Source organism: Salmo salar, chromosome 16 (assembly GCF_965601325.2).
Source record: "Salmo salar chromosome 16, fSalSal1, whole genome shotgun sequence".
Lineage (NCBI taxonomy): Eukaryota > Metazoa > Chordata > Actinopteri > Salmoniformes > Salmonidae > Salmo > Salmo salar.
In genome coordinates, this window is record NC_138306.1 from 47,498,281 (window position 1) to 47,512,721 (window position 14,441).

The 14,441-nt window shown below is 45.2% G+C and overlaps 2 protein-coding genes across 4 annotated transcripts in view; both read right to left on the minus strand.

The window, feature by feature from the left end:
* The window catches only part of LOC106574055 (rab GTPase-activating protein 1-like), a 158,001-nt gene that overhangs the window by 89,651 nt on the left and 53,909 nt on the right, over positions 1 to 14,441 (minus strand). The gene's annotated exons all lie outside the window — the stretch shown is intronic.
* Positions 4,515 to 12,450, minus strand: gpr52 (G protein-coupled receptor 52). The gene has a single exon (XM_014149594.3). The coding sequence runs from the start codon at positions 7,307 to 7,309 to the stop codon at positions 6,191 to 6,193; it is 1,119 nt and encodes a 372-aa protein (XP_014005069.1). The 5' UTR covers positions 7,310 to 12,450; the 3' UTR covers positions 4,515 to 6,190.

A 14,441-nucleotide genomic window follows, 5' to 3' on the forward strand; every position in this document is an offset into this window, starting at 1 on the left:
AAGTGGCTCCGACACAGACTTCACTTAATGTGAACCGCTAGATACTCCTGCTGCTCCTTCATCACACAAGACACTCCTGCAAAGTTATGGGGTCGAGCACTTGTTCGGTTAAACACACCAAGCCTTTCAAAAGGAGGCAGAGGTGCTCCATGTAAAAGGCATGGGGTTGGGTATAGTGGTGGTGTGTTTGGGGGGGGAGGTTATGCAGAGTAGCCATTAAAGCTGTTTGGAAGGCATGGAAGAGGGTTGTGAATAGCTAATCTCCGCCTCTCAGAAGGGTCCAGGTGTTCATCCTTGCTGGTGCACCGAGCGTGCCACTCATCAGGAGCACCGGTGTCAGATCGGAGGGCGAGGCGCTCCTCCTTGGCAGCAGCGGTGCAGCTGCACTGATTAATATTAAAGGGAATTCATAATACAGTAGCATGGAGAGGATTTGGCCATAAATATTCAGCTCCTCTTGGTTTGGTCTTAATGCATATGGATAAAAGGCGTGAAGTATGAACAAATGTTGAATGCTATACGCTGGGAAAGTGAGGGATGAGGAAGGGCAACGAATGGTTTAAGGGAAACTCATTTGTGTTGACTAAACCTCAGCCGTGTAACACAGTAGTAAAGACTGAAAACATTGAGGGGCAGCATGTGTCGAAGAGACAACTGAGCAACATAAAGCATAGCAACAGGTTGGGCTAATCACATTGGCCTTCCAGAAAAATGGATGTTGATAACGTGACCTCCTAGTCTGTGGTTTAATGGCAGGAAGAAAAAGGGCTTAACAAAAGGTGTGCTCTGTGCCCTAACAGAGGCCTAAAAATACCCTCTGGAATAATAACCAGCATGCAACTTCCACTCACAGCTCAACCCGGCAGGTCAGCACCTTGCCAACTTAACATTAGAACGTGTAAGTGTACAGGTTTCTCCCGAACGCTATGTGTGAAGGCTGTATCAGCGGCTAGGCAACAGCCACCTACTGAGCGTCGTTGAGTCCAGAGCCAGGGGAGAGTGAGTGCCACCGAACACGGAAGGTGATCAAGTGGCAGAGCACCCCAGAGACACCAGACGTCTTCCCCAGCCATTTTAGAGGAAGTCTTGTACAGCAGGGCTGTCAGAGAAAGGGAGAGCTCGGCAGGGCTGACAGCCATCGGTAACAAACATACTGATAGTCATCTGAGAGCACGTCAAAATGTCTGCCACAGCTCTCTGCATGCGCAACACCAGTCCGAGGGACTGATTTGAAAGAAGACAAAAAGATTAAAGTGTTACCCAGTTTAGCCTCAGAAAAATATTTCCCTAAACCGTCTGAATAGGTTCCACGCCCGGTTAATCAAAACATCCTCTGGAAGCGGAATAGCGTGAGCCACTTGACTGAGATTTAACAGTTGAATGTATAAATTTCAACAGGCAAATTACTCCTGGCCCCAGCTTTCCTCAGTGAAATAAGACCCGGTGGGAGCAAGGCGATAATGAAGGTGCTGCCAAATAATGAGCGCCTCTCTATGGTCTGGGCGCTAGTGACACGGTGTACATTATCTACAATGTCAGGAAAGGGCAAAGTACCTGCATAGCCTCAGTCTGCATTGTCCATTAGAAAGGTACATTATGGTCAACCTCCTAAGGGTACGGTAGCGTATACAGGTGTACACATGGTACACTCCGCTTAACCTCTGCATGCATCACGACAAAAGAACCACAAAAGTAAAGAGTTTCAAATGAAGCTTCAATATCATGACTTTCACACAGCGCAACTAAACTTTCCTTTAACTACCAACTAAGGAGAAGAGAGAACATTTTAACTTTGATATGTGGTTGTCTTGCCTATCTACCATAAAATGGACTGCACTGACTAAGTCTATCTGCATAAGTGCACCCACTAAATAGGTTACATGTAAACATGTAGAGAAGTGGTCGTTGTTCAGTCTATTCATGACCTCTCGAAGTCCAAAGACCTCTGTGACCAGACAAACATTTGACGTGCTGAAGGGAAAAAGGTCACATTATGTTTCCTCTAACTGCACATATCTTACTTCCCTTCAGAGGCTGCAGGCAGAGTAACCTTTGGAAATCCAGCCACAGACAGAGTGCATGCCTTGCTGTGTGTGTTGTGCAGTGCAGTAAAACGCAGGCTAATCCTCGGTGTAGTGATGAACTCTGTTCACCTTGGATTTGAATAGCTACAAACAACCCTACAGACCATATAGACACAGCTACGGCATTAGCATACTTAATGTCAGTTTACTATGTCAGTTAATTTCTCACTTAAGTTACTTACCTTATGTATATAATCCTAGAAACTAGCCAAGTGAATCACCCTTTCAAATCATTGCCTGCTTTTTAATAATTTTCTTAAGTACAGTACAACTCAGCACCAGTAAATTGTTAGAGACATGAACAACTCAAGGCAGTGTTCAAAGGCAACATTACTAGATTTTTATTTTCATTTTTCATCAGTTTTATTGGATTGGCAGCAACAGCAAAACCATAGCCTTTGACAAAAATCGCAGAAATAAAAAAATAGATGGTGTGTAATTTCTTGATTTGTCGTCTAATCCAAAACATGTCACGTCATATAAAGCAGCCTAGTTGGTATGCGTCGTCACTGGGCGAGATTTTGTCATAAGATTGTTTTTGCGTTTTTTGTTGTTGCCTGAACACAAAAGACACTATACATACTCCTATTAAAACAAGTAGCATATCGATTCTGAATAAAAATAAATAAATAAGACGTTGTATTAAATCACATCTGTAAGATACAACACCCTAACAAATGCACTTAAAGTCAGTTGTTTTTGAACATTTTTGCATTTTCATCACTTCAGAAATAAATTGGAAACTAGTTTGGTCATTATAATAGACATGTGGAAAAGTGAGTATTTAGTGGCACATGGGTATAAAAGAAACCTGTGTTACTGAATCAGTGCACAGGTCATTCAACTACTGGCAGAGAAATGACGTAAAAAAAGGATGGAAACTAAATGAAAGCTAAGCCACAAATGAACTAAGAAGAAACTAAATGAATTGGGTAACACTTACTGCAGTGTCAATATAAACTGTATAACGGCTAGGTAATTACACTACCTAGTAACCACAGACTGTTTTCTGAAAACAAAAAATGAGTCAAAGTGGTATATTCTCAATAAGTACAATAACTTGTTTGTTAGAATGAACCTACATTCCACTAGCGTTACTGTGGAAAGTGTAACCAATTAAAATCTCATGAAACCACCAGTACAAGATTTACTATAAAGCAAAATCCAGGGAGAAAGTAGCTTGTCAACAATATTGATTTACCATTTATAAAAGATGGCACATTGTTTGAGAAGTGAAAAAAAAAAACAGAAATAACTATCTGTGGGTAATTCTAGAGAGAATCAGAGTCAACCAAAATACATCATCGGGGTGTTACTGCATTACATGACATGGTATGATGGTAGGTTTCTGAAGAGAGAAATGGAAAATAAACATAATAATGAGACAGTGTGTGAGAGACCAGGTGAAAGCTATGATCCCTTATTGATGTCACCTGTTAAATCCACTTCAGTCAGTGTAGATGAATGGGAGGAGACAGGTTCAATTAGGATTTTTAAGCCTTGCGACAACAGCCATGGATTGGGTTGGTGTGCCATTGAGGGTGAAAGGTCAAGACAAAAGTTGAAGTGCCTTAGAACGGGGTATGGTAGAAGGTGCAAGGCGCACCGGTTTGAGTGTGTCAAGTACTGCAACGCTGCTGGTTTTTTCCACACTGAATATTTTCCTGTGTGTATCCAGAATGGTCAACCACCCAAAGGACATCCAGCCAACTTGACAACTGTGAGAAGCATTGGAGTCAACATGGTCCAGCATCCCTGTGGAATGCTTTTGACACCTTGTAGAGTCCCTGCCCCGATGAACTGAGGCTGTTCTGACGGAAAAAGGGTGTGCAACTCAATATTAGTAAGGCATCCCTTATGTTTTGTACACTCTGTACGCTCACACACAAAACACACACGCGCATATTGACGCCAAAACACACACTTTCACATACACTGCTGCTACTCGGTTTATTATATATCCTGATTGCCTAGTCACCTTTCACCCTACCGACATGTACATATAACCTCACCTACCTCATTCCCCTGCACAATGACTCGGTACCAATACTCCTTGTATATGGCCTCGTTATTGTTATTTCCTTTTTGCTCTTTTTTTCACTTCTTAATTCTGCATTGTTGGGAAAGGGCTTGTAAGTATTTCACAGTAAAGCCTATACCTGTTATATTTGGTGCATGTGACAAATAAAAGTTAATTTGAAAAGGTGTTGAAACAAGATGGTACCATTGTATGGTACTACTGCAAATACAAGCTTGATGGATTTTGGGTCAAGTCAAAAGGAAGATCACGTTACAAAAAGCAATGTCACGCAGCCAGTGTAAAAAAATAAATAAAGTAAGTGCAGTGTATCCTTGTAACCATACAGAAGAACAGAATGTACATCTTTGTGATCTATTCCCCCCCCCCCCCCCAAAATGGATAGATATCTATCTATCTATCTATCGGCACATATACAGAACCATCTGTAAAGCAAAAAGAGGAATGAATACACAGGTTAAGCAGCATAATGTTGAACATAAACAGTCACAATATAGAGAGTTTAAGTTGGCTGTGCTGCTTGTTTTTCCACACAGGTCTACCTACACATGGCCTACACCATAAGAATCTCATCTCACAATAGTCTTGGGTATTACTGAAAATGTGCCCCTGTATGGATATTTCAACATTATCTGTTAAAAAAACACGCAGAATTCTGAGAATGTATGAGAAAAGCTTGGAATGACTACACCTGTGCTGTATCAAACAGTAAAATACACAACCAGACCAGTCATCAAAATGCATTTACTGCACCTAAAAAGGAACAGTCTCTGCACTTAGCATGGAAAAGGTAAGGGGACAGAGTCATACATATGAAGCTGATGCTGAAGTAGAGTGGAGACGATCTCTCTGAACTCTGATGAGCAGCCAAAGATAAAGAGAGTAGTATTCACTCGTGGACATGACCAATCACTCTTTCATCTAAACAGCTACTGGATCTGAGGGATTGACAAAGATTTTTGTTTTTTACTAAAAAGTTCCACGCCAAAATATATAAATATCTAATAAAACTTAACCAGCTGGGTGTTTTTTTTGGAGTTTGCTTAACTCATCAAAATTGACTCCCACGTCTCTCTGTTTAGGGCTGACCGAAAGTCTTTTAACACACGTTGAACAATGTTGAGTTTGCTAACAAACCTTCTGCAAACTCTAGAAAACTTTGTCATAACAGGTCAAGGCAACTAACTATCTGTTGTTATGTACATCAGTGTGGTCAAGGAGCATGTATGTACATTAAGTGAATAGTCAGCCATTTGCACGCACATGTGAACTCCTAAAGGGAGTGTATGCAAATGAGGATTACGTGTTGATGTCTGTACTAATTCAGCCTTCGTGTGCCTACTAAGAACACAGAACTATAGTAGCAGTCCAATATTGGCATTGAAATGCAATACATTTTAGTCCACAAAACTGTGAAATCAGAGACAGTAAAATCATGAGGTCACCATCAATGTTTGAGGAAAGTGTTTTGTCCTAACTTTGTCCTTTACTTAACCTGACTGACGAGAAACAAAAAAATGTAAACGTCAAAGCCTGAGGTAACCATGGTAACCATGGTGGAACGATGTTGTACATAAGGCTGTACATACAGTACATGTACAGCATATGGATTACTGATATTGGAGTTAATTTGATTCGTTCTGACATGTTTTTTTTTGGTTTTGTTTGTCCTTGTTTGATATTTTACTGCACTGTTAGGAGCTAGTAACATGCATTTCACTGCACCTGCTATAACACCTGCTAAACTGTGTAAGCGACCAATAAACTTTGATTTACCAGCTAAACCCCACTTCGCAGGTCTAAAGTCAAAATGTAGTGCCAATCTCTCATCCACTTATTTGTTCAGAAACTAAACATTTACAAAAATCTAGCTTCTCTCAGCAATCACATTTTTGCCCATAAATCATGACTTGGCATGACTACAGCAAAGTTATTGGTATTCTTCAAACAAACCATCAGAGCCTAAATAATTTTTCTTTGGGACAGCCCTGTCAATTGAATGGTCAGCAGCTTTGTAAAGACGTAACCTTTGAATTGTGTGGCTTCTTTAACAATAGCCTGCAACTCCTCAGATGGAGCAGGACTTTGGCCTCTTCCTGGGTTTGGGTTCTCCAAAGTCCCTGTCGTCGGCTGCACAGTGGCTGAAGGAGCAGAGTGTCTGCGAGAGGCGGCGCATGCCCAGGCGGAATACACTGTTGGACAGGCTATAGATGACGCAGTTGCAGAAGCTGTTGCTGATGGCCAGCCAGGTGGTTACAAAGGACAGGGCGGGGCTGTCCAGCACGTGGGAGCTCTCCAAAAGGAAATAGATGATGTAGGGCAGCCAGAGTATGTAGAAGACGCTGGTGATGCGGAAGAGCACCATGGCGTAGCGCCGGTCAGGCCCGTGACCCGTGTGGTGCCCCCCGCCGCTGCCACTGCCACCACCCTCCCCGGCCTCCATCTCCTGGCTGGGGAAGCGTGCCCGCCTCTCACTGATCTCCCGGTTGTGCTGCTGGCAGATGCGGAAAATGTGAAAGTAGGTGAAGCAGACCACCAGGGCAGCGGGCGCGTACAGCAGACACACCACAAAGCCTGTGAAGAGCGCCGAGGTGGGCCAGGAGTGGGCGCACCACTCAAAGATGTCTCCGTGGTAGCCCGGCTTGCCCCAGCCAAAGAAGGAGGGCAGGAACATCAGGCAGGAGTAGACCCATATGAGGGCGATGCAGCCACGTAGCCGGCACGGCGTCACCAGCTGGTTGTAGGACAGGGGTTTGGTGATGGCCAGGTAGCGGTCCACGCTGATGCAGGCCAAGCAGGCCATGGAGACACTCTTGAGTACCGAGATGACGTAGCTGAAGACCTGGCAGGTGATGGGCTCCTGGACACCGGCCGGGTAGTGCAGCAGGGACAAGGTGGGCACCAGGCAGCTGAGGCCTACCAGCAGGTCAGCATAGGCCATGGTCTGGATGAAATAGCTGGTAGTGTAGTGGTGCAGCAGGGGGGCGCAGTGGAACACGAAGATCACCGTCAGGTTTCCAGCGATGATGAGCACTGTCAGTAGCACGATGACGGCAGTCTCCAAGACGCAGGCCTCCAGGCCCTCATTCTGGCCCCAGCCCAGGGGGCAGGAGTGGTTGGGGTCCGGGCCCACAAGGCTGCTGTTGGCAGTGGGCACCAGGTCTGTTGTCAGCGCTGACTGATTCATTGTTGTGGGCGCGGTCCTGGTGGGTCAGGTTTGTGCTGTGCCACCTGCGATGCAGATGGTCTGTAACTGGAGACCGGTCCGCCCCTGCTGTCTGTCTGTAGCCTCCCACAGCAAACAGAGCTCTAGCCTCTCTCTCTCTTTCACCTCTGCTCTCACATAGTTGGGTCTCAATCAAATGAACACTGACTGACGAAAATCAATACAGCCCACAGGAAAACAAGAGTACCAGCTTAGCTCTCTTTTTCCGATCAGTCATGCTTAGAGCGAGTGGGGTTATTGTTGAAGAAAGAAAAATATATATTGCCTCCACAAATACAAAAAGGTCGGCCGACGTTACACCAAGCATCTATCCCAGCGGCAGGGATCCCCACTGCGGTCCCTGAGAGTCCCTGGCCACATCTCCTGCCTCTGGGCGGCTAGGGGATGAGGGCAGGGGCTGTCCTCACAAGGGCAAAAAGCACAGGAGGTGTAGGGTAGTTGACATGTGGGGAAGAAGCATGCAGGCAGACACGGTGCAGATCCTACTGCTGATTAAATAAGACAAAGAGCATGTGACTCCTATCTTGAGACTATTGATAAGAGAAAATAGTGTTAAAACATTTACTGTTACCACAAGAATGCCATTTTGGCTTTCAAATAGCTTGTTCAGCAGAAAAAGAGCAGATGGGAAAATCCAGAAGTCATAGTAGTATTTACATCCACATTAGCCATTGTGTTTGGTTTTTACCTCCAATAAAGTCCCTTCTAAAGTCTGGCTTGCAGCAGTTCATTTTCAGTCTTGTTGTATGCATCCTCTTATTTTGGAGTAGCGAGTCTTGACCCCATGTATGCTCAGCTATTGTCCGAATCAAAACACAGACATGCTAGAAAAACACTGGGCTCTCGGCGGGTGTTAATGTCACAGCTCTCGTTCCACAGAGCACTGGGGGAATTATGTTTACAATGCTCTCCAGTCAGAGAGACTAAACGAGGCGCAGCAAAATCCGTATTCTGTTGTGTGTGCGCGAGCGCCCACGCACGCTGGAGACACAAATCAAGCTTTGATCTCTGAAATCCCAATCCACACACTTTTCGGAAACTTTCGTCCCCAAGGTTGTGAGAGGCAAAGGCTGGTTGTAAAGAAGATTGAGGCAAAGAATTTTGGAGTTGCCAAGAGTCTTCCACACAATCCCAATCAATGGGTACTAGAGCCGGTAAAGGCCATCTGAGTGTCTCAGCTCCTCTGACTGTGTCGCCTTAGAAATCCTTTTCAGGACGCACTCTGCGATGGGTGTGGGATCTGTATTCCACTTCTTTATCCCTTCAACTTGTTTTTGGTTCTGTTTTGCCAGTGACATTCCCCAAATAGTTACGGGTGAAAGCGCTTTACATCAGCCTCCCCTCGTTTCCACTATTGATAATACTACTCCTTTCAATACATGTCCATTCAAATGAGCTTTTTGTTTAGGGGAGGTATGGCTTTCTGGCCTTTCGACTCTTTCTTCCACCCAATACGTCTGCACCTCGTAGCAAAACCCCAGGCACAAAAAAAAAAGACAAACCACTCCACCAGTACAGAGACAGTCCCAGTTTCAGTGCTGTCCTCTGTCTCCTCTCATTTCCCCAGTCAAACTGAGCTTACGACAAATAAATAACTGAACAGACAAAAATACAATTTCCTGGAGTGAAGTACAGAAGACAAAGCTAACACTACTGAAAATAAATAGGAACCTTTTGAAGAGCGGTGAGGAGAGGAGCTGTCCATCACCGCTGGCGCAGTGGGAAGGAGATACTGTGACTGGCTTACAGTTCCCTTTCCCTTCGCTCGCGCTCTCCCTGTCTTCCGCACACTCCCTCTACCCTGCACACACACTCTCTCTGGCACTCACTCCCTCCCTCCCTGGCTTTCTCGGTCTCTCTGAACCATGCTCTGCCCCTCCCTCTCATACACCCGCTCACTCTCTACCCCCTCCTTCTCATACAGTGTCTCTCTCTCTACCCACTCCCATTTAGGCTCCACCTGAGGTCCTCTCTCAACCCAGCCACAATACTCAGTCTCTCTCTCACCATCTCTTTTTTCAGAGAGCTAAATTTGGACATGTTCCCTATTACGAAATGACTAAGCTAATCTCTGTCCATTTTCTATTAACTAACCCCCTCCTCCCCATTTTGCTTCCCCTCTCCCCTTCTCTAGCCCCCTGTCCATTGCTCCGACCAATGACCATGCCCAGCCATGCCTGCCCCTTAGTTACAGTTGCCAGGCATTTCAGTTAGTTGGGATCATCCTTCACCGGCAGACAACAAAGTGTAACAAGCTACGGCAAATTGGGGAGGCAGGAGGGCGGTTTCAGAGGTAAACCGTCTGTATACCATTACCGAGTTCAGGCTCAACTAACCTCTACAATAATAAAACACTAGGACAAACAACAAAGCTATGCTGTAAGCTCTAGATAACCGAACTCTTAAGTTCCCAACTAGAGAAGGGGCTGTAAAAACAATGGTCGTGATCTCCTCCTCCCCCTTTTGATCCCAGCCACTTTGGCTCTGTGTTGGGACAAGCAGACAGCCGCTGTCCGGGCTCTTTGTCACTGCTGGCGTACAGTAGCTCACACTAACACTGGTTAACACTCAGAGAGACGGAGGTACTAGGGCCTCAGAGTGGGGAGATCAGCGTCGAGCTGCTCAATAAGAGTACAATAATCGAAGCATAAACGAAGAAGAAAAAAACCTGCGACGGCACACGAGAGAAAAAGCCAAGGTCGACCTAGTGCTGACGCTTCACAACATGCGTTATGAGAAAAGGAGATTTGAATGATTAATTACCATACGCTAGAGCCAGAGAACAACAGGTTGCATAGAATTTAAGGTTAAATGTCAAGAGCGTTATACAGTTAAACCCAGGGTACTAAGGCCATTCAACAAATAAATAGTGTTGTGAAAATATACAAAAGGAAGTACAATAACTTAGGTAACTGAAATAAATTATACTTTATCCACTACAAAGAAAAATGTAATACTATAAGCATTGTAGCTATATAGATTCATCATCATCTCCTCTAGGGAGAAGTGTGGTATACAACCCATTTCTCCATCAAGCTCCTAGCCTATATTATGTGAGGGAAAGCTCACTGGATTCCCAGTATTGCCCTTGGCTCTTGGTTGGGCCTCAGCCTGTCCCGAGGACGGGCAGACCTTGTGTGATGAGGCCTTGAAACATCCCAGTTGAACAACATTTCTCAGACGAGAAACAACATCTGTTTTCAGGTTAGTGATTATTCATGAGGTGAAGACAAAGCATGGCGTGCACTGTTAACGGAGGCGACTGGACGGGGCTGCGTGAACGGAGGCGACTGGACGGGGCTGCGTGAACGGAGTCGACTGGACGGGGCTGCGTGAACGGAGGCGACTGGACGGGGCTGCGTGAACGGAGGCGACTGGACGGGGCTGCGTGAACGGAGGCGACTGGACGGGGCTGCGTGAACGGAGGCGACTGGACGGGGCTGCGTGAACGGAGGCGACTGGACGGGGCTGCGTGAACGGAGGCGACTGGGTTTGGAGGGTGGGCTGTGCACCAGCAGTGCAGCTGGGCTGGAGACACTGAGGGGGATATTGTGAGTGACAGACACCCACTGAGCTCAAGGGCACTTCTCATGCAGAAAGGGATGGCAGCTTGGAAACTGAATAGAGGGAGGCTAGGACTAGAACAATGACAGAGAAGACAAGGCCGAAACCTAGACGAATTCCATAAATCAATGATGGAATTTAAAGAAGGAATGAAAAGAGATAAACATAACCATATGACCTGCACAGGCTGAAGGAGTCTAATGCAAGAGACATGCAGCAACTCAGGATTGCCTCTAAATGGATATCGCCAAAATTCCATCTTAATGAAATTATCTTAACACTAATCTAGCAAGTAGTCTACTGACCAGGAAAGTAGCTAACTCAAGACCTGTTTATTTACATAGCCTTTCAGGAGGAGCATTTTTCAGGGCAACCAATGGGAGTTTAGCTCTGTTAGCCTCCAAACCAAGTTGTGGCAATGTCCATCAAAGCCAAGCCGGGTATCCGGGAGCATCACATTAGAAGGGTTTAAATCAGACATATAGACAACAGAATATGGGCACGGAAGAGCATCACAAGTAGAACGAACTCAATAAATCCAAGCATGTTTCCATGGCAGCTCATCCCAGTGTACAGCATTGTCTGTGGGTTAGAACGCGTGGGTGTCTGATTACTTCTAGCCCCACTCTCCACACTGCTGGTGTTACCTTTGATTGCAGACTCTGACTAAATGCCACTGCAAAGCTAGCTGGAGTGTGGGCCAAATATGACGGTACATAAAAATGTATCTGAAGCACCTTGAGAAAAAGGAAAAAGATCCCTCAAAGATTTAATGGCATGCTTCATAAAGAAGCATGCCATTGATTTCATTGCAGGCCTGAGTGGAAGAGACTGCATTAGCGCAATTCAAGTGAGAATTGAATGTAGCACAGCATCTCAAGAGAACAATTTTACCCAAGAGACTGAGACCTTCTGTCTGGGCCAATGCTGGCTTGAGCCGTTTTTCATGTTTCATCCATGAATATAGGCTCTTTAAAAAAAAAATTATAGCACAGTTTAGTGCATCACTGCAACTGTGAAAAGACTATCTAAATTGTTTTATTTTTCTCATAGTATATTTGAGATATAAATTACTAATCAAATGATTTAAATATTGATAATGATGTCAATTGAAGTTGTCAATCGTGAAATCCCTGAGAATCACAGAAAGGAAAAATGTATCTTCATTCAGGCAAAACAATATTTATTTCCACAGACGGTGACTTCCAATCTCAGAGACAGACCAACACCACAGCGTTTGAGACCTCCAATCTGAACCACCATCCAACTTTTCTCATTGGTTTTGATTGATCCGGACAGATGAACTAACGTGAAATGGCTCTTCTGAGGAGTAAACTCCAAATAGCTTTCAATCAGTTTTAAGCCATGGTTCAACAGCAGCACACCTTTGGCAGATCACACAGGGACAGTAAAAGGTTGTGAAAATGTTAGTTTCACGCTTACTCTCAGCAAAGCGCTACACAGACTGGGAAACAAGTTATTTGCAACTTAGCACTCCATTTAAAGACAGACAGACAGACAGACAGACAGACAGACAGACAGACAGACAGACAGACAGACAGACAGACAGACAGACAGACAGACAGACAGACAGACAGACAGACAGACAGACAGACAGACAGACAGACAGACAGACAGACAGACAGACAGACAGACAGACAGACAGACAGACAGACAGACAGACAGACAGACAGACAGACAGACAGACAGACAGACAGACAGACAGACAGACAGACAGACAGACAGACAGACAGACAGACAGACAGACAGACAGACAGACAGACAGACAGACAGACAGACAGACAGACAGACAGACAGACAGACAGACAGACAGACAGACAGACAGACAGACAGACAGACAGACAGACAGACAGACAGACAGACAGACAGACAGACAGACAGACAGACAGACAGACAGACAGACAGACAGACAGACAGACAGACAGACAGACAGACAGACAGACAGACAGACAGACAGACAGACAGACAGACAGACAGACAGACAGACAGACAGACAGACAGACAGACAGACAGACAGACAGACAGACAGACAGACAGACAGACAGACAGACAGAGTGTTTAAATCCAGGAGTTACCAAGGAAACGCAAAACAAACAAAAAAATATTCCTGAGCTGAGAAAACACTTGTTTGAAATTACATTGATCCAAGGTCGGAATACTTCAGTCAAAAAGTGCATTTTTGCAGCGCAAAAAACATGATTTGTTTGTCTTTGTACCCAAGACACCTGAGTACCAGCTTCGATTAAGTCATGCCTTAAACTGTTATACTGTCCTACCAGAAACATTCACTGAGAGCCCCCCTATAAAAATACTCCACGTATCACATACACAAAACGAGAGAACAGCCCTATTCTCCTCTCTGCATTACCACCCAGCCTTCTGTCCAGGTGCCACATGCAATTATTCAAATACGTGTCACCGTCAGAAAGTCGAGTGAAATGTGCCCTGGTTTACGACATCAATACCCCCATAACCAGCCACAACTCACTCACTTAGGCTTCAATCTGCATTAGAATCATCATCATCATCATCATCATCGAGTGGAGACAGGCCAATTCATAATGTGGGTATCATCGAGCCCTCGGCACCACATCCCCCTTCCCTCCCCCCAACACCACCCCCTGGGCTTTTATCTGGCTATTAATAGCACCGGCCAATCCCTCTATCAACATCATTACATCCAATAAGGAAGGGAGCCAACTCAAAGAATTACAATGAATGAGTGAGCGCTCACCAGGCGATTCTCTGTCACATAACCTGCCTTACGTAAACTAGTGTAATGGTATATTTAGCAGCTCATATTTTCATCCTCTGTGGGAGGCAAGGCGGCTGGGGTAGATGGAGAGAGAGACGGAGACAGAGAGAGAACTGTGGCTCTGGGTTAAAGGCGTGTTGCAAGGGCACATTTACACCCCCAGGCGAAAGACAACAGCCCAGTATAAATACAGTAGATGTGAAAAGAGGAGCCTGTTCTCTTTCATTCAGTCATTTCGCCTGAATCGCCTCCTTGGCTTTTATATTTTATCTATTTTCTGTGCCACATGCGCAAGCAGTAACCTTTTGTTTATGGCTCCATTTTCTTTCTCTCCCGCTCTCTCTCTCCCTCTTCCAATCCCTCCATTTCAGGCAATTGATTACTGCGTTGTATTTCAAGCACTTTCTCCTCCTGGGGGGAATGAGTATTGTATTACACATAAAAGTGAGGACCTGTCGCCTAGTCAACCTCTTCACATGTCCTCATGAAAAAAACATCAATACATTAGTCACTTGGAATTAGCTAGGAGGTATTACATTCATGGCTGCTCCACCAAAATGTATTATTCGCCATGATCTACCAGCGAGACCAGTCGAGATGGAATTCGTTTGGACTGTGGGTGAGCCTAGGTCGAGGGCCAGCTATGGCCTGTCGGGGGCCAGACAATAGAGGATGTTATACATTAGCTGTGGGGTTTTAGTGCCAGGGGACATGGCTCTGACAGGACTAGCCTCTGTCTGACACATGGTCTCC